General features: G+C 40.0%; 2 protein-coding genes and 1 long non-coding RNA gene across 3 annotated transcripts; all 3 read right to left on the minus strand.

Moving 5' to 3' along the window:
* Positions 1-1271: 1271 nt before the first annotated feature.
* LOC135477057 (uncharacterized) lies at positions 1272-10667 on the minus strand. The gene is made up of 9 exons (XM_064757208.1): positions 10604-10667; positions 9116-9288; positions 8364-8459; positions 7536-7664; positions 6792-6938; positions 5010-5094; positions 2861-2973; positions 2541-2694; positions 1272-1404 (listed from the first exon to the last, which is right to left on the minus strand). The coding sequence occupies exons 1-9, from the start codon at positions 10665-10667 to the stop codon at positions 1361-1363; spliced, it is 1005 nt and encodes a 334-aa protein (XP_064613278.1). The 3' UTR covers positions 1272-1360.
* Positions 10668-11012: 345 nt separating this feature from the next.
* LOC135477058 (uncharacterized) lies at positions 11013-15225 on the minus strand. The gene is made up of 7 exons (XM_064757209.1): positions 15083-15225; positions 14421-14548; positions 14018-14118; positions 13158-13246; positions 12457-12572; positions 11768-11889; positions 11013-11107 (listed from the first exon to the last, which is right to left on the minus strand). Exons 1-7 carry the CDS (start codon positions 15218-15220, stop codon positions 11013-11015), a joined length of 789 nt encoding a protein of 262 aa, XP_064613279.1. The 5' UTR covers positions 15221-15225.
* Positions 15226-15741: 516 nt separating this feature from the next.
* Positions 15742-17233, minus strand: LOC135477180 (uncharacterized). The gene is made up of 3 exons (XR_010445143.1): positions 17162-17233; positions 16320-16438; positions 15742-15831 (listed from the first exon to the last, which is right to left on the minus strand). It is a non-coding gene; the product is annotated as an uncharacterized LOC135477180 (long non-coding RNA).
* Positions 17234-19598: the final 2365 nt, after the last annotated feature.

Below are 19598 nucleotides of genomic sequence, written 5' to 3' on the forward strand. Positions count from 1 at the left end.
ATGTAAGTGAAATTTTCTTGAGTACAGCAAAATTAAGTTAACACCAGTTTAGTAAATAATTAAATAAATTACAAAATAAAATACATTTTGAGGGCAGTATTTTCTTTTAGATTTCATAAAGACCTGTATGAATTTTGTAGATATACCAGGGTTATACATACTTTATTTATTTATTTATTTGATAGGTATTTTACGCCGTACTCAAGAATATTTCATTTATACCACGGCAGTCAGCATTATGGTGGGAGGAAATTAAAATTTGTCCAATGTCCCATTGGACGAGAGGCTCCTTGCGTGCTAACACCCATTGGCCACGCAGGCCGATTATGTATACGTGTGATCGACCATATGCTTCCTGTGGTTATTATCTGTGAAGTCGGACTGACTCGAACCTGTTGGTTTTATACTCTCAAAACACAATCTGCTAAATTTAACAGAAAGTCTGTTATATGAGTGATGTTAGAATGCATTGTCATGGAAGCAGAACACTATATTAAACATAACGCACATAATCTGTTGATTTAACATAACGATTCTATTAGACTAACAGGATATTATGTCTGACACAATATTGTGTTAGAATAACACAATACATTCTGGCATCACTTAGACAACAGACTTTCTGTTAAACTTAACAGATTAAGTTTTTGAGTGTAGGGACCATCCGTGATTCTCAGTAGCATTTATCCATTGAGTCCGGGATCGGACATGACGTCATCCATCGAATACGTCACAACTTTCTTGACTTATAAACGGCCAACTTGGTGATGGGACCATCATGGGATTGAAATCACACCAACAAGAGAAGCATTTACAAGGGAACAAGATTAAGCATGAGTCCTTCAGTATTTCCACCCGAAGATGTTCTCAATGACGAGTTTTCAGCTCCCAAACTTTATATGATCGTATCCTCGACATGTGGTGTTAAAGCTCGTCGCATGAAACGTTCTCGAAGTGGCATTAGGCCATAATTATGTATTCGTTCATACATTCATTCGAAACAAATAACACGTAATGTTCAAAAACTCGTGTTTACTTTGTGACGTCATTGTGTAATTAATCTATCATGCCATATACAGGGCAGTTTTGGCACTAAAATTTGAAAACATCAGGTCGAATCATGATCTCAGAATTATTAAAGGCTGTCAGAACAAATGCGACCGAAAGGAACAAATGCTTGGCGTGCGTTTGAAGTAGTTTTATGCACTTCAACCATAGCATAACAATAACATATAAAGCTGCAAAGACTGATGGGAACAGTCAAAATAAATCAGCCTAATTTTATTTCAAAGGGAAAAGCATTACTTTTGGTTCGTACAATTTTAAATGCGGGCGATTTCTGGTGTTGTCCTGGCCTTGATCAGCAGTGTTTTAGTGCGCCATTGGACTTGGTGTGGACCGTTCCTGAAATAAGAACCACTTGTTAGTGAGTGAAAATAACTAATGACTAGTTTGTACATTCAATGTCAACATAGCCCTTGGGAAATATATTAGAATGTTTAAGAGTTAAGACCGATTTGTCTTTAAAACAAAAAAAAAATGTTATAAATTAAAATGTATGCGTCGAAAGAGATGCCGGTATACCAGCCGGCAGGCCAGATGGACGTTCCACATCAATAATCTCAAAGCAAATTTCCAAAACTACCATAGAACTAAGAAAGTTCATAAAATAAGGAAATAAGACGGAATGCAAAGAGAGGCAGTTCATAGTTTTCACTGATGTTGGAAAGACGCAAGGTATGTTCTGGGACATTGAGTGAAATCAGTATTCAAATCGTGTACCATGCTAGAATATGAATTGCCAAATGTGTCTCAGTTGAGGTTTGATTACAAATGTTCATATATCTAATCCCCTACGATTAACATACATCCTATGGACCCGAGTTAAGTGGAATTAGACACAATTAGGAAGATATTTTAACAAACTTGCTGGACGGAAGTTAACAAGAACCTCAGAACATGCATTGCAATATAGGCAGACCAGAAGTTACGGTCGCAATGGTGCCTACACAATTTTTTTCTATTTAATAGGTCTTACATGGAAAATGTTTTCTTCTCGCCATGAACTCGTAATTCTTTAAAAGGAGAATCTTTTGCTCTTGTTTCGACTACAAATTCCTAGTATTTGCCTTTTATAATGTCTTCCATGTCATCAAGTAAGGCATATGTATTAAACATATCCCAGATGAGATTTCTCTGAACAGCTCGAAAACCTTTTCACAGTGCCGCGAAACATTATCTGAGACTTCTACCGTTAGTCTCCTTTGAGATGCCTTAAGATATATTGTAACTTATTTATATGCATCAAGACTTCTTTCGAAACCTTCATCGGCCCTATTCTATTTTGTTTGTCTGATGTAAAGCCTGAAAGGACAGACAGTCTTGACATTTTATTCACTAGGAATAAAGCTAAGGTAGGAAGAATTTTGGACATAAGATTGCATGAACCTTCATTACCAGTAACATATTTTTGAAAGTTTATTTCCATTCATTAATGGATGATTTTTCAACTTTGACAAATCTGACAAGGGGGAGCTTACCATGTTTGAATTTGGGTCCATAGGGAAGATGAGGACCAACTTCTGCCTCTGTTGGGGGTTGAGGAAAGTGCTGCTGAACAGCCCAGGTTCCTGCTTTGCAAATCACTCTGTAATCACCTGTCCCTCGGTCGTTAAAATCGGATGTATGAGTGTCCTGCATGTAAATCGACATGGATTTCTAAATTTCAGGAAATATTTGGAAGGTAAGATGTGCATGACATATTTTTTTTGTAACTTTCACGAAGCATGTTTTTGTCTGATCACAGGCAAATAATTCACATTACATTTGAGTGATTAAGATCCCATCAAATACGACTTACCACAAAGTTATCATGAATGTTGAAAAACTCGGACTTCTGAAGGGAAGATCCGTGATAGTTGAAGTTGTGTGACGCCAGTCCGTGGTAAAGAACGTTCTTGTAGATCTGATTTCCTGAAATGGCACAATCGTGTGTATTCGAAATTATGATGTTCGTCTGTTGTGGATAGTTCTGAAGACTAAACACTTCCATAGTTTTACACACTGGACGCTCACATTTCTATCATATTTTCACATTCATTCGGCAGCTAATCGGCAACAATTTGGGTGATCAATTTGTTGATACTTATAGTGTTATTAGCTGCCGAGTTCAAAGCCTGCAATCAGGTCTGCCGCCCATTCTCATGCTTATGAGTTGAAAGAGACATTCGTATACCAACCGTCAACCAATAAGGATGTTGCGGGTCAACAATCACAAGGCCAAGTCCCAAAAACGACGTGTAACACAAAACTAGGACGGAATCATGAAAAGAGAAGCAGTCAACAGTTTTTAATGGTGTTGGACAGACGCAAGGCGACTGAGTGAAACCAGTATTCAAATCGTGTACCATGCTAGAATGTCGATAACAAAATATGTATCTCAGATGATATAATTCAAGATGATGAATAGACATCCCGAGCGGAAGGGGTTAAGCGGAATTTTACACAATCATGAAGCAGAGCGCCAGAAATTCTGCAATTTTTGTCCATGTTTACGTACAAGCTTGTGGTCGAAGATCTGGAAATTGGAGTTGGGCGACGGACATTGATATAATTTTGTTGCAGATTGATACAGGGTACATGCAAATTACCATTAGCATCTGCATATTAAATGGCCGGGGCAAAGTGATGAATGACAGAGTGGTAAAGGTGGGTGAGGCGGTGGGTAAGTTAAGGGGTTGTCAGTGGATTTGACAGAAATAAATTAGAATTTAATGTCACACTGGCAGTATTTCGGCCGCATTGTAGCGGCCCTAAAATAGATGTTTCGTGTAGGTACACATGAAGAATCCTGATGAGAATAGAAGCCGTGGCTGTTCTCTGACCCACTGAAAGCGAACTGAACAGCAACATTGTTATTAATTGTAGCGGGAAGAGCAAATACTTAGTAACATCTTATCAGTTAGCACTCTCTGGTCAGTGACCGATCGAGGCCAGCGAGGGCACACCTTTGTCAACACTTCCTTTTCTCTGCGCTGCAGGCGATCCATTGACTGTGTTGACTACAACTGCTAGGTGGATCTCGTTTCAGGTAGATCAAGTTATAGGTTAGCATTAACCAGGTCATCCAATGAAATCCCTCACCACACATCCTTGAGGTAACGTGATCAAATCAGTGCTGGGTGATTATTAAGGGTTTAACACCGCCGTAGCCCAATACCACTGAACCTTGTTTCGTACCGAGTCAAATCCGGAGGATGCTGCGCATTTGACTCAGTACGAAGCAAGCTTCAGCGGTATCGGTTTACACAACAAATACCAAGAGGAAGGTGTTAAAGTCTATTCTACCCCTAAAATGGAAGAAAATGTGGCAAAAACTGCATATTTCATGCTGCCATACTGTTTTACCCCCTCTGCATTTTAGACCAATCAACGGCTATCTTAGGCCATATCAGTTGACCTAGATACCTCAAAGCTGCGTATGTATGACGTCGTGTCTTCTTGTTGTAAACAAACTCAAATTCTTTTATTTGTAGAAATAAACACCATGAAATGAAATTATTTGGGGAGGTAAACGTACCGTCCGGTGTGTTGCGTGACACACTCGACGTTGTTTGAAAGGTCATCTCTATTTAATGTGTATATTTGCACACGGCCCGCAACTTAAAGCAGGGTAGAATATGAGACCTCAAATCTTCTTGGTAGTCTTGTAAAGGACATTTTGAGTGGTCTAAAGAGGTTCTGTTACTTTAATGGTATATGCGTGTTCCATGTAGTTCAACAACGAATGAAGCCAGAGAGCACAAAGGGGAAGGGCGGGTTATCTCTTACACAATCAGAATGCAAGTACCATGCTTTTCCCCAGTGAGTTAATTGTTGGTCTTTAAAGTTAATCAATTTCGTCCTCGCCGGATGCTCCACTATCATTACCATGTCATCTGAACAATGTCGTAGTTTTCACACTAGACGATGATGAAACATTTTGCATTTAATCTGAGTAGAATAATCACCTCTGGGTTCCCCTGGAGCCTCGTGGTCAATCCGAGCTAACTCCGGGTATTTCTGCGCCCAAATGCCAGTCGTGTACGGAACCGTCTGAAAACACGTACATGTACCACAAAATCTCTTTCACATTCTCCTTTTTGTAATACAACAACCTAAGTTAAATAATTCGCTATACCTTCCATACTGAAAGATCTGGTTTGTTGGGATTGTACAGCTATGTACTCTAATACATTTTGGTATATATTCCTTTCCATAATGCATGTATTCGTAAGTTTGATTTTGGAGTCTTCAGACAGATAAATTTAGACCTTAACACTTACCAGAGGAACAAATGAGGTGTTTAAAGCAGGGGCAGGGAGGAAATATAATATTTTCAAACATGGTTTCTTTTTACGTATCCATGACCTTGATTAATACAATTGGCAAAGTCGTAATTATGAAGCCGTCATTATGAAGTCGTCATTATGAAGGCATACTACAGACCGGAACTCAGATATGATGGCCCAAGAAGATAAAAGTCAGAAAATGGCATCGTATTATCATTATCAGTTTTGGTTTATTTAAAGTTAATGGAAAAAGGAGAATTTTAATGTTCTTCATGCGATACTCCCAATTTAATGAAATTCAGAATGATCCTTGTCAGAGAAAATAGGTTCTTGAAAGCACAGAATTGTCGATGATTGTTTGCCACAGGACATATCTGACCTCCAAACGGTTCAATGATTTACTTTAGTTTTTCACCGAAACTGTCATTTGACTAGTTGGATCAGATGTAAATCAAAGAAAATTTCCATTAGGCGACTTTGGTGCCTCATACCGTACAGTGCGGACTTCAGAAAAAGCAACGTGTTGCATGTACATATATTTGTTGGCACATAACTCATAAATGCTTCTAAGCTGGCTTGTTATTTAATAATTAGTGAAGTCTTTTCTATTAAAATAAAATATCGTATACGTTGGACGCCCATTACAAACTTGAATCTCGTGTCCTCAAGGGAATTGTGTATACTGTTGGTGGACCAAAACAGTAGGGGTCCCAAACAGTAAGCTATTAAAACTGGAAATTTGTGCTAAATTCGTGTGCAAGTAAATGTACTACGAGACATCACGGTGTTCATAACAGACATGACGGTTTACAGGAAGTGCTAAAACATCATATAGTTATAGGCGGATGCTGAGGGTCCGCCGAGAGTCGGCTGAGGACCTGTGTATGATGGCCAGAGGATCGCGTCACGGTACGTGTATGAAGGTGCATGATCCGCGTATAGTACGCTGAGCATGGACCGACTGTCAGCGTATCCTCCGGCCACAACGGGCGTGGGATTGATGGTTAGGATCTGGCGCACTGTACGTATGATCAGTTTCGCCTGTGATCTCTTGAGCTGTGTAAAATTTCATCACAAATCTCAGGATCAAAACCAATTCTTATTTTCCCACCCGTAGCATTTAATTTCCTACCATTTACTTAAAATGTTGAGCTAGTTTCTGCAACAGAAGAAGTCTGTTAACACTACAGGCAATTGTGAGTCCTCGTTATGTATCACTGGAATTTATATCCAAAATATTGTCACTGATGATTCAAATCATATTTAAATATAAATAAACGGGATTTTAAAAAGGCAGTTCTACGTCGGATTTTATAGACTTTCTTTTGTGGGATAGATGATTCACATGGACTCTCTTTGCCTTTGTGTCTTGCTATTGACATTCCTCTAAAGTTCACTGGAGCACCAGTGTGATAGATTTTATTTTGAGACAACAGTGTGACAGATCGTGACAGACTTTACCTTGAGACGATCGTGCAGCTGCTTGTCGTTACTACCGCCATTAATCCCTCTACCGTCCATACCCACTGAGGCGGAGTGAGCGTTGTAGAAGACGTTATATCGCGCTATGTTGTCTCGTCCGCCACCAATGTTGAAATGAATCTCGTTCTGCAAATGCAATGTTCTTGATCTGTTTAAAAGCAGAAATCACTTTAAACCCAGTTATTGTTCGTTTGTTCTCTTGGAAAAACTTTTGTCCTTGCCGAACTGAATATTACAGGTAGTTGTAAACGTTTAACATAGGGATCTTGAGTTCCCTGGAACAAAGTGCCTTTCACTTGCTGGTGTACCGTTTCTTCCTTATACTGAACTACACATAAGTTCTTAAAATAATCTAAAGAAATTACATCAATGTTTTAAATGTTGGTTCGCGCGTTTTTCTGCTCGACTCTGGTTCCCAATATTGGCATTTGCGTAGTGAACTGATGCAAAGAAGACATCGCAATAAAAACAAGTCCCAGTTACCACAAATGGAAACTGCTTTCTCACTGTAAGGAGTATGGAAGTGTGGCGAAACATTGTAGTTACTGGAACACGCACTGTGAGCGACGTGGAAGTGTAGCCGAACAAAAAAAAATATTGTGCATTTACAACAACCTCCTTAGGCATACATCCAACCTTTTGCTAAGACTGGAGCGGGGTCGGAGAAAAGTGTCTGGCTAATAGCCTTCTTCATGAAAACATTTCGCCAGATAAATTACTCACATCGTGAAACACATTGCCCTCGATGAGAACACTGGAGTACTGGTCATCCAGCATAACACCCCGGACCTGGGCACCAGGGTAAAACCGCAACACGTGGTGGATGTGGTTCTGCTGTATCACGTTACCTCTCTGCCGAAGAAATCATGTACAAGACAGAAGTAGGTGCCAAGTAGGAGCCTATTTCTCACTCACGTCCATTTGTAAGTTAGGCTGTCTTTCATCGGAAATTATATTGCGTTTGCGTCAAAACACGCGATTACGTATTTGTCCTACTGTTTCCAGGACTCGTGTATTGAGATCCGCGATTCTACTACATCACCAATCCATCCCAGCAACAAATTCTCGTACGATGTATCAAAATTGCAATGTTCCATTCGTTCTGCGTTAATGCGTGCGTTAAAGAATGGAAATGAGCCCATCGAAACACTCCAGTGTATTTTTGTAATTCCGAGTCTCGGGAATCTTAAACAATAAACGACTACGTACTAAAGTAAAGGACAATAGCACATCAGCAGCCCTCATCCCGTCAAATCAAATCGCAAACGCAATCAAACGTCCGTAGAAACGCAGCATTTCTAACATTTCCAACGCCATTACATATGGACGGAATCCCGAATAATCCATTTAAAGAAGTTTTGTACAAAATACCAGAAAACTTAAACAATAAACGACTATGTTCTAAAGTAAATAAATGGCAATAGCATTACAACAGCCCTATTAACAGCTCTTTTAAAAAAATCTTCAAGTAAACGTGAAACGTATTATTTTAGTTAAATTGTCATTACTTCAGATATAGATTACAACGAATTTAAAACAGATATTACTTACGAAAGTCCAATCTCTATCTGCGTGAATTCCTCCACAATCGCTAGATCCCGTGCACAGGTGATGTAAGTGGTTACGACGTATTACATGATCATTTCCCTGAAATTGATGGATTTATGGTTTTTTGTTTTGATATGTGTTCAATGCCGTGCTTAAGAAATGTTCACTTATTTGATGGCAGTCAGGCTTATAAGTTTTGGAAACCAGTGCCATCAGTAAACCACTGAAAATTCGCCAGATATACTTGAAAACTATTGTGACTAATAAAGCTGGACAGAAACAGCGAGAGCTTGACTGAAACACGCGACCTCATCAGCATAGGGTCATCAAGTCATCCTGAAACTGATAAGGACTTTTACACCATGGATTTTCATATTGTCACGCCTTTTGGTGACTGAATTATTTCTGTACCTTAGCAGGACTTGGAGCCTTGATAAATCTAGAGTGCTGGTATAAATTTTACATTCCATTCGTCAACTAACTGTAAATATTACGCGATAGGTAGTATTTAGAGCTTTTCTATATTCATTATGAAGGGTTAACATATTTTATTTAAAAAGTCGGGTAACAAAGGGTGACAATTTACTCCACTTCGTAGCAAACGGTGGGCTTGAAATCGTGACTTTTACATGTGTGTAGGAAATCGTCATAAAATATAACTCATGCATGTCTTTAACATACCTGTAACCTCTGAAATGTAACATTAGTAGTTTCCATCCATCCCGTTCTAAAATGTCGGTCAGTGGAGTACTCACCCCCCACCACACACCGGTATACCGCCCCCCAGTAACCTCGTTGTACTGGACGTGGGTTCCCACACCACCCAGAGCGATTCCGTGGGAACCCACGGCAGCGGCACGGGAGAAGTCCCAGATACGGTTGTTTTCCAACACACAGCCAGAGGGAGTCAATGTTCGCCGGTCGCCACCTGTTGTGAGAAGCAAACAAGATGTTCTATTGGGCAGTGATCAGCCCTAATTCGAACAGTTTGTGTACGCTTGCTTATCTCAGGTTCTCCAATTGTACATAATGCTGACAGGCTACATTACACACTTACGTGGATTAGACTCCACGACTGATCACAGAAATGGCATGTTATATCTCGCGGATTACGTTCTTAAAACGAAACGTGTATGTAGATCGAAATGAGTCAATTTCCGAAGCTCATGCAATTGAAAAAATTAGCCATAACCCAACACACTAGCTGCCAAAAATCCATGCCTTGTTGTATTCATGCCACTTGTCAAGTTAATGTTCCATGTGAAAAGATAGCATGTTCCAGCGATCTACCTCTACTGAACAACCGACAAGCCGAAGACAGACATAGTGACCAATCAACCCAATCGTCGATGAACCAATCGAGTGACCAAACGACTGAACAGCCGAAGAACCGATCGACAAATCCAGTGACCGAAGTACCCACCCACAAACTGACCGACAAATGGAGCAACCGATCGACCGAATCCCTGACGAACCGACCGACAGATCTAGTGACCGATCGACCAAACAACCGACCGACATTGAGCGACCAATCTACTGAACAACCGACGAACCGAGTGACCGACCGAACGAGTCACCGACGAGCTGACCGACACATCAAGTGACCTATCTCTCGAACTGCCGACGACCCGACTGACAGATACAGGTTTATTATGTGACTGCTTTCGAGCATCGACTGGACTGCTGTCAAAAATTCTTTTCTCACAAATGTCTTGTCATTTTTTATGTGTAAGAACTTGGTTATTGTCGTCACGCAGATACTCTTCAAAAACTCATCTCAATTCAAGGACAACACGGCAGCACATACACGGTACACCTGGTGCGACTCGTCGTACACACTCAATTTTAGAATACAAATAAACCAAAATTAGACTTTAAATTGTAAATCACAAAATGAATAAAACTCAGAGTGTCCTACATCCTTTTGTCCAAACAAGCTCCGATGGGTTATGATTTACCCTGTGCGATCTTACAGTGCTGGACAGTGCGATCACAAAGAGATCGTACATACAATGGATTGTCAAGCCTGCAAATGAGGTTAGAAATGATTGTAAAAATAAGCCACGCCGTTTAAAGAAAGGAATTGTAATTGACATCCTTTGTGAAATTTTGGCCCCTGTGTATAATTGAAAAATATACCAGTCAACAACTTATCCTCGTCTTCGTTTTCAGACGGTAACAATGACAATGTGAAGAAATTCTCCTAACATGTTTTTGAGACAATGAAACATTTTGGTACTGACCTGAGACCAGAACGAGATACAACAAATAGAAGTATTGTCTCCCGTGCACATCTTTGCATACCATGTGGAAAATCAGCAACCAGCAAGTCTACTTAAGGCCAGATTTAGTATCTGACATTATTTCTGAGACAATTGTAAATATTTTTGATTGTAAGTTACGAATATCTTAGCTCCCAATCCCTTTGTATAGCGCAGGGTGTCAGTTTAAAGTTAAGGTTACAATCGTGAACGTAATGACTTACAATCAACTACAAGGCTTAAGCTCCCCTTGTGCAGGCGGCCCCTAGATTCAAAAAGAAATTCTCAATGTTGACCTCCAAGCGCTCGTTAGGTTTACATTGCTCTGAAAGATAAATCTTACTCTAAAATGTGGTGGCGCGGTGAATTGACGATCATTATAATTCTTTGGTCACTTACCACTGATGGAGATGCCGCCATCCGTGTCGTGAATATCACACTGACGAACAAGAATATTCGATCCGCTTAAATGCATTCCGTAGGAGCCTGGAAAGCAAATGGATACAAATAATCTCGTATCGACCTTCGTAGGCTCAGTATAATAAAGTGTTGTTTTGGACAGTGTTATCAATGAGGCCGGCTCTCGCTAGTTCGACTGCGACGTTGAATTAAAAAAAAATGTTTTAGCTCCTTTACTGCTGTCGAATAAATGAAAAATGCTTGGCTACGGCGGATAGCGCCAATATAAAAACAAAATAAACACATAAACAGTAATAATTGTCTTTCTTGGACGTGTATAGATTGAATTGTTAATATTTACTACTTGACACACTGCTAATATTCATACTACTATCTCTGTAAGCCACAAAGATAGAAGAGAAGGAACTGTATGAATTACTGACAATAAATTGCTTGATATGTATCATTTCTAAAAGAGACTCACTTGACACTCTTAAACAAGACGAGTGCCAAAAGTATGTTTGCTCAACTTCAGCTGGTTCAGCTCATGCTGGCTTCTTTTTCTCCAGCCGAACGTGGACAGGTTAGCCAGCAACCTGCAGACGGTCGTGGGTTTCCCCAAGGCTCCGCCCGGTTTGCTCCCACCATAACATTTGTGAGTGGTATAAGTGAAATATTCTTGAGCACGGCGCAAAACAGCAATCAAATAAATAAATTACTGTAAATGGGATATTCTATTCCATTCACCTGTATTTCTGATTTCCAGTCTATCAAAGCTGCACGAGCTTAGACTCTGTCCTAAGATACCATAATGACGACTTCCATCCAGGATAAGGTCTGATATGTGGAAGTGAGACAAATGTGACAGCCTGTGAAATAGTGACATGAAATAATTATAGTGACGGGAAAATACCATTGGGATGAATTTCATCCAGGATAAGGTTTGCGAAGAAAATATCATAGTGGCGGGAAAACACCATACTGATGATTGTCATCCAGTATCAGGTCTGCCAGGACAATATCACTGTGACGAAGAAAATACCACCATGATGATTTCCATCCAGTACCAGGTCTGAGAAGAAAATATACTGACGGGAAAAATAACGTTGTGACGACTTCCACTCAGAATAAGGTCTGACATATGGAAGTGAGAACGTGACAGCCTTTGAAATAGAAACAGGAAAGAACATGACGACCTGAAATATGGCATAATGATATCTTCCATTATCGGTTAGGTGTGACATGTGGAAGTGAGAGAAATGTGTCAAACTGTGAAACAGTGACAGGGGAAATACCACTAAACATAGCAGACTGACTATGGGTGAACGACTGATTAAGGTCTTCCTGTATGCGATACGAATAAAAAAGATTCAGTTTTCATCTCACTGGGCAGATTGGAATTTACCGAATTTGTTTAATAATAAAAAAGGTCTTACTCAAAGAGGTTGTTGAGGAGCGAGGCATATACGACGTCGTGGTGAGACAGGTCGCCATGTTGGGTTGGAGGGTAGATGTAGAGGATACCGGACTTCCTGTCGATGTAATATTCTCCCTGGGAATAAATGACATATTATAACGGACTCAGTACTCAATTAGCACTTCCCATTTTCGGGAATGCAGTTCTGTGTATTTTGGCATGTAGACTCTTTAATCGCTGCCAGTCTGCCATTGTTGGTGTACGGTTGCGTGCTTGGTATCAAAATGATTGAAACTGTCTAAACTTTGAGCAGAGTTTTAATGATGAAAGTTTGAAATTCTGGGCAAGAGGGCACAAGGAGACAGCGATGAGGCTGCGAGTAACCCCTTGGCGTTGCTAGGAACTCCTCCCAGCTGCTGGCATGGAAAAGTCCAGATTTTGACTGTCAAACTATGTCAAGATTTTTCGGGCTGCTTTCTCACAGGCTGGACCAGGTGTACACCAAAGCTTATTGGCCACGGAATGTTTGTGACTGAGGTACAGCATTAAACATTAACATTGTCGCTTTTGGAAAATTAATAAGGGGCGGGGGATATATGCACGTGGTGTAACGATGGGCTGATAGACGGACTGAAACAGTGATACTGGTCACACTTGAACCGTTTAATGACAGTTTACATATCATGTAAAAAAGTCTGAAATATTGTAGATTTGACTTACCCCTTGGTCCAGCTCCGACAGAGCGTTGAACACGTGAAAATAGCCCCCCTGCTGACTGTATCCTGCGTGATTCCCTGACTGGATATGACCTAATGATGGATAGATTCGAACTCCATCATCACAGCATTCCTTTAGAGCAGTTAAATTGGAGATAATTACTGTGAAAATCATGGAATACATTGATACTAGATCACTACACCACGTTAATTGTTACACATGTGGTTATACAGTTGCAGCCTTGAAAAGACCAATAATTGTCTCCCGATGTTAACACGTGGCAAAATTCGTTACTAGTGATGTTCAAAATTCGTTATTGTATCATATATTGTTTTCTTGTTCCCATGAACCTTAGTTGTGTTACAAACCAGATGGTTTTTGTACTAAGTCTCAGAATATATATAGTCTTGATGAAGATGATGTAAGGTGGTGTTTTCTGCTGGTGAAGCATAACATTGGATTGCTATCATTCAGTATTTTATCTACACTAAATAGATGTCAGTTTACTCTGATTGGGTAATTATATCCATTAAGAAGGGTATGAAGTGTTTAAAACATAATTTTCTTTCAGGTCATTGTATCTGACGGGAATAATGAGCAGTTCTACCAGGTAAGGTCGTAAACTAGTCGCGCTATTTCTTACATACCAATGTAAAAAAGAAACATAGCTTTTAACACAATTAAGAAGTCTGTTATTACATTTCATTGAATAAAAGAGATACCTTTTTATTCATGGAGACATGGTGGTTTTAGCAATTCATATTTCTCAGATTTTTCAGCAAACTGATCTTACCACCAGTGCTGTATTATGACCCTATATGTAGCCACCTTATTATTATTTAGTTGTGCCTGAAATAAACTACCTGTCCTCATTCCATAATGCAATTCCGACCCCAGAGTCATGGTATGGTGAGCAGGGTCCACACTGGCAATTTTCGCGGAGTCATCTGCCCAGCTCCAGTACCTGAATTGAAATATTGCAACATTGCGATATATTCCGAACATAAAATCACCAAGAAACAGATTCTTTGACATATGTTTTATAAATTTTGTATTTGTTGGGATATATGGAAACATTAAGTCTCCCCAATATGTATTAGAAATTTGTAGTCACTTGTCTTTTATCATGGGGATGGATTGTATTATCATTATATCTTTATTGGATTTTTGGTCAGTCTTTTTTCTTCGTCCATACACATAGAGTTCTCGACCTTGTGAGAAATTACAAGTACTACCACATTTAAAACGTTCTTAAAGAGCCCTTACCAAAATCCATAAACCCACAGGTCGTTTTCATGCCTCCATTTTTCAGCTCGACTTCCTAAAGAGCTTGGGTAAGTAAATCGTTTTCCTTCCCTGCCATCTGGGGTGGACTCCACGTTAACATAAGATCCCTGTTGAGAAAGAGTAAGTTACCTTATTTCGCTTTTCAAAGAAAAGCTAAGAAAAACACTGTAAATATGCGCCATTTACAAACTCTCCACCACATTCAGAAAAAGCCACATAAGCATTTAACGCCAGCGTACAGCTGCTTTCACATTTCTATAACTTAGTTTCAACCCTGTTCTTGCTATGAATAAAAAATATTGAAAGCAACACATCCATGTTTCCCACTTAAGCGTGAGCCCCTTTTCAAAGAAAACTCAATAACTGATGTTATTATGCACCTTCCACGTTTGTTTTAACATTCCATGCCATGATATTGACACGTCGGCATTATCAAGGTGACTTTAAGCCACATCACATGACTGACGACTGACAGTTTCAAGCATTGGTAACGGTGTGAAGTTAACTGTGAACCAAAGGTATTACGCCATTCCTCTCTGTACACATTCCGTCGCCATTTATATTAAGAAATAGATAATTTACTAAAAATCTCATGGTTTTGTGCTAAACCTTTTTAAATTGTACTCCGGGGAAGTACGTACGTCGTTTGGCCACCTGGCAAGCCTCAAAGCTTTACCGTTGTAAGAGATTTCCATGGGAGCCGTTCGTGAGTGCCCGAATCCGAACCGTTCCAGATGACCAAGTTGTGATAGCGTAATCCCAGCATCGGACAATTTCATCTGGCGGATCTGTAACTCACGGAAAATACAGTAATCAGGTGACAATCCAGGAAACCTTGTGCACAGCGATCTAAATTTGGTCGTGTTTTCATTTAGTTAAGCCTTTGAAATACGACGTTTTACAAAACAGAATAAAAAGTAAAAATTGTCTTACACAATCTTCTTGCACAAAAATCTTTTATGTGATTGACCAAAGGAACAAAGTAAAAGTGTTGTTTCATCAAACATAACCAGCTGAATTTGATGTTTTACGCCATACTCAAGAATGTTTCATGTAGACCACGGCGGTTTAACTGATTGAGTATAATTTCCGGATGTTCGTCACATGGCTTGCATTCTAGCACGGCCTGAAGATGACTTTTATCACTACCTGTTGTGTAGACATCGGAGACCTCCAGAATGTAAGTGACTTTACCTGTAGACATACGGATGTCTTTGATTCTAGGAAATTGCGTACATGCTTTACCCGGAAAGTATCCTCTTAAATGATCCGCTAGTTTACGCTAAGATCAGTTACCCACCTTGCTGTGTGCTGAAGAGGGTATTTGTGCCAGTATGTGGGAGTCCGTTACCGGGTGGAAATGCTCCGATGCTAGATGTCTACCACCAGTCTGAAGGAAAACGTTGAATCACACGTGAATCATCGGGTTCTAAAAATCCATTTCGTTATTCATCAAAGACCAACCTTAAAACTCCATGGTCCTGCCTGCTATGAATGCCAAATGTACTCCATAGTAGGAACTGAATGAGATATTTCAAAGTAAAAAAAATCATTGTGAAATGGAAACTACAAACTTTCTAAACATTTAGGCATCACGAAAAAAAGAAGATTTTTTTGGTGGGTTGTGGAGAAGGGGCACAGATAAAAATAGTAACACTGCCTTCTCCATTACTACCTGGTATTCCAGATGAAGTTCCATACTTCCCTTCTCGTCAAAAATCATAGTTTATACAATATATATATATATATATATATATATATATATATATACACATATGACCAGTGTATGTCTAACAACAATGGTCGCGTACCAACGTAAACCAGATGCCACAGCCATGACAATCATTTAATCATGTGCACAAAAGACAGATGGCTTACAACAGTAACGGGTTCGCCGTTGTAGAAGCTCCTTATGGTTACAGAGTGGCCCAAATCAGACTTCAAGCTCACTGTTTTGGACAGGTCGTACGTGCCCTTCCGTAACTCGATGAACACATCTGGAGACGAGATAAAATAGTCTGTGAAAAACGTGTGGCGATATGTGCTACTATTTAAGCATTTGCATGAGCAGTTAGAATAAAAACCAACCGAGGTAAACAAGCAAGAGAACGGATATCACCAGTTACGTGTGATCATTTGCCAAGTATCACACTGTCTTCCTAGTTCTTATTTATTTAACTATTTGGTGTTTTACGTCGTGCTCAAGAATATCGGGACCTCCGTGGCTCAGTCGGATAGCGCGCTAGCGCAGCGTAATGACGCTGTGAGTACAAGTCCAGCTCATGCCAGCTTCCTCTCCGGCCGTACGTGGGAAGGTCTTCCAGCAACCTGCGGATGGTCATGGGTTTCCCCCGGGCTCTGCCCAGTTTCCTCCCACCATAATACTGGCAGCCGTCGCATAAGTGAAATATTCTCGTGTACGGCGTAAAACACCAATCAAATAAAAAATCAAACTTAAGAATATCTTGGTGGCCATCAGTATGATGGGAGGAAGCCAGGTTCTACACGTCACTGTTCTTTTTTTACCCTCTATACTGTTGTCTTTCATACTAAACAGATATTCGTATATAGCAGACGTCAACAACTCTCTTCGAGCCTTGGAGAAAAAGAGTTTCCTAGCTTTTTTGACACCGGAAGTAGGCAAGCAATTTCATCGCATATCTAGCCATCATTTATATAGCGCTTAACGCCGGATAACTCGTTCCAAATGGTTTACTCACTGTTTCCTTTAACATCAGGGTCGTTCAGACGTGATATAGCCTTTTCGATAGTCTTTACTGGATGTGTTTGTTGATAACCTAAAACAAATTAGAGGTTAACAGAAACACGATTTCAATGTCGCGTATCGTCCATATATTTTAACCCACTCACACGGAGGTTACCAAGATAACAAAATGTTATGACTTTTACTTCCAGCAATCACAACTAAAAATGATCGCCATGCTACGTTGATTTTTGGATATGTTGTAGAGAAAGTGGAAGCTGCATGTGGATGTTTTGTGCCATTATACGATAATGAGTGATGATGCAAAGAGTGTCCCAACGTCTGGTGAGCTTTAATTTGCTGTGTAACGTTACTGAAATGAACATTGATAATGACTACAGTAACAAAAAGGAAAATCCCTTTTTTGGCGCCGTTTCCTTACCCATTGTTGTGGTCAGAACCAGTGGGCTGCACTATAATGTGGACATCGGCGCTGTATACACTGACCACGACGACACTGGTTATCACTGCGATAAACAACATGTCTCGAATTCTCTACGTTGTTTTGGCAAATACAGCTGCTGTTCTCTCATTTATGGGCCAAAAATGTTATCTTAGTGGTAGGTTTCTACGGCTGACCATTCTACTCGTTGCTTAACTTTCCAGAGCTGCCATACCCAGAGAGCAGATACGGCTTACACCTACATCAAGTGAACATACACTCTGTGTATATATGCAGAAAAAGAGCAGAGGCATCGCAGACAAAAATACTTACACAGTTCTGTAAAGTTTGGAAAGCCGAAAAGATGGAGTTCGACGTTTTGGATATGGCACTGACCGACAATTCACTCCGAGTAGCCATGTGCAGAGCCCCTAAGGAACTTATTAGTCTCAATCAGAAATTGGTAAACGTGTTACATGGTAAGTGTCTGTAGCGTGGAAAAAACTTGTCAACTCTCGATTGCAGTGTGGATTCTTATAATGGAAACACAGACACCGATGCTTTGTATCTGACTTTTTTAGCCGTTGAGGTATAGCATTTTGGTCAACACATATACGTGCAGGAAACTGAGAACAGCTAACGGGACAATGTCTGCGTGGCAGAGACAGCAGTAATTTGTCAAGGCGAGCTGGCAAGAAAAACCGCCTTGACAGAGCCATTGCATTATTAGCATATCGTTAGGTTGCATTGCTTTTCCTTAGCGAAGTCAGATTTATGAAGAAAATATCTACCCAACATTTGCAGGAAATAGTCTTTTCCAAATGAGAAGGCCCTACTACGTGTTTGTTTGGTAAATTCCCTAATGCTGACAGCCATACAGGCCAAGGACAAGGACGACGCTTGTGCCCACAGAGATCACCCGGGCCTTGACTACCAAACTAAAAGAAACATCGGTTGTTTGAAAACGGAATAAAGCTGAAATTCTTTAGTTGCCATTGTATTTCCCATCGTCACATTGTGTTTAATACCAATGTTCTGTTGTAGGAGAGGTCCTAAGTTTTGTGACGTCGCGCTAGATAGCTATAACATGGCAAAATGGTGTCATCAAATTATTGCCTGTGTGACGTTAAACCCCGAGCACTTACTCAAATGAGGGCTCAGATAGTGATTCATATATAGTGATTGATTATTGATAAGCGGGCTACAAATTTTTAATACGTTTTCATAACACCGCTGTAAACCGACTTAATTAATTCGGATTTATTGATTCAGAATGTTTGCTTTAAAAGGAATATTTCAGATACTGCATCGTAGAAATGAAAGTTCATTGTAGGTATTATCTAAAGAAAGAAACATCGCTGTGACGGCTGCCTTCTCGACACTAAAATCCACTCACACACACGGACTCACTGTGAACATGCAGTTGAACGCGTTGCCGGAATTTATTGTGAAGAACTTGACAAATTCCGTGACATAAAGCCGCAACCAAAACGATGGGGCGCTAACCACACAAACTACTTTCTATTTCTCGTAGTTCCTTGGATGATATCGTCATTCCAAGAAACAAAGACTGTTTCAGGCGCAACTAGCAGGTCTTATTCGCCGTGAGTGGACTTTGAACTGCGTATGTGAATCAACTCGTAATCGAACATGATTTTTTTTTCTTGGCTTTATTTATGATTTAACTAAAACCACAGATCTTTGAAGGAAGCATTCTAACGTTTAACTAAAAATAATCATTACCACTATCATGTAAAATGTTTTGTCCTCACCAGCTACAAACTTTGCCAATGGATAAGTTTTGATGATTCAGAGGCTAGAAAAATGTTTAACGTAATGTTTGATACGGGCTATCATAGTTGATAAGAAATTGTGCCTTTATGTTTTATACCCTCACTGTCTGGTGACTCTTTGCTTATATGTTAAACCACTGGTCCAGCATGCCCAACAAGCCAAGCAGTTCTCCGGTTTTAGTGCCAGTCTTATCACTGTGTAGATGTGATGACGATGT

This window comes from Liolophura sinensis, chromosome 10 (assembly GCF_032854445.1).
Source record: "Liolophura sinensis isolate JHLJ2023 chromosome 10, CUHK_Ljap_v2, whole genome shotgun sequence".
NCBI lineage: Eukaryota > Metazoa > Mollusca > Polyplacophora > Chitonida > Chitonidae > Liolophura > Liolophura sinensis.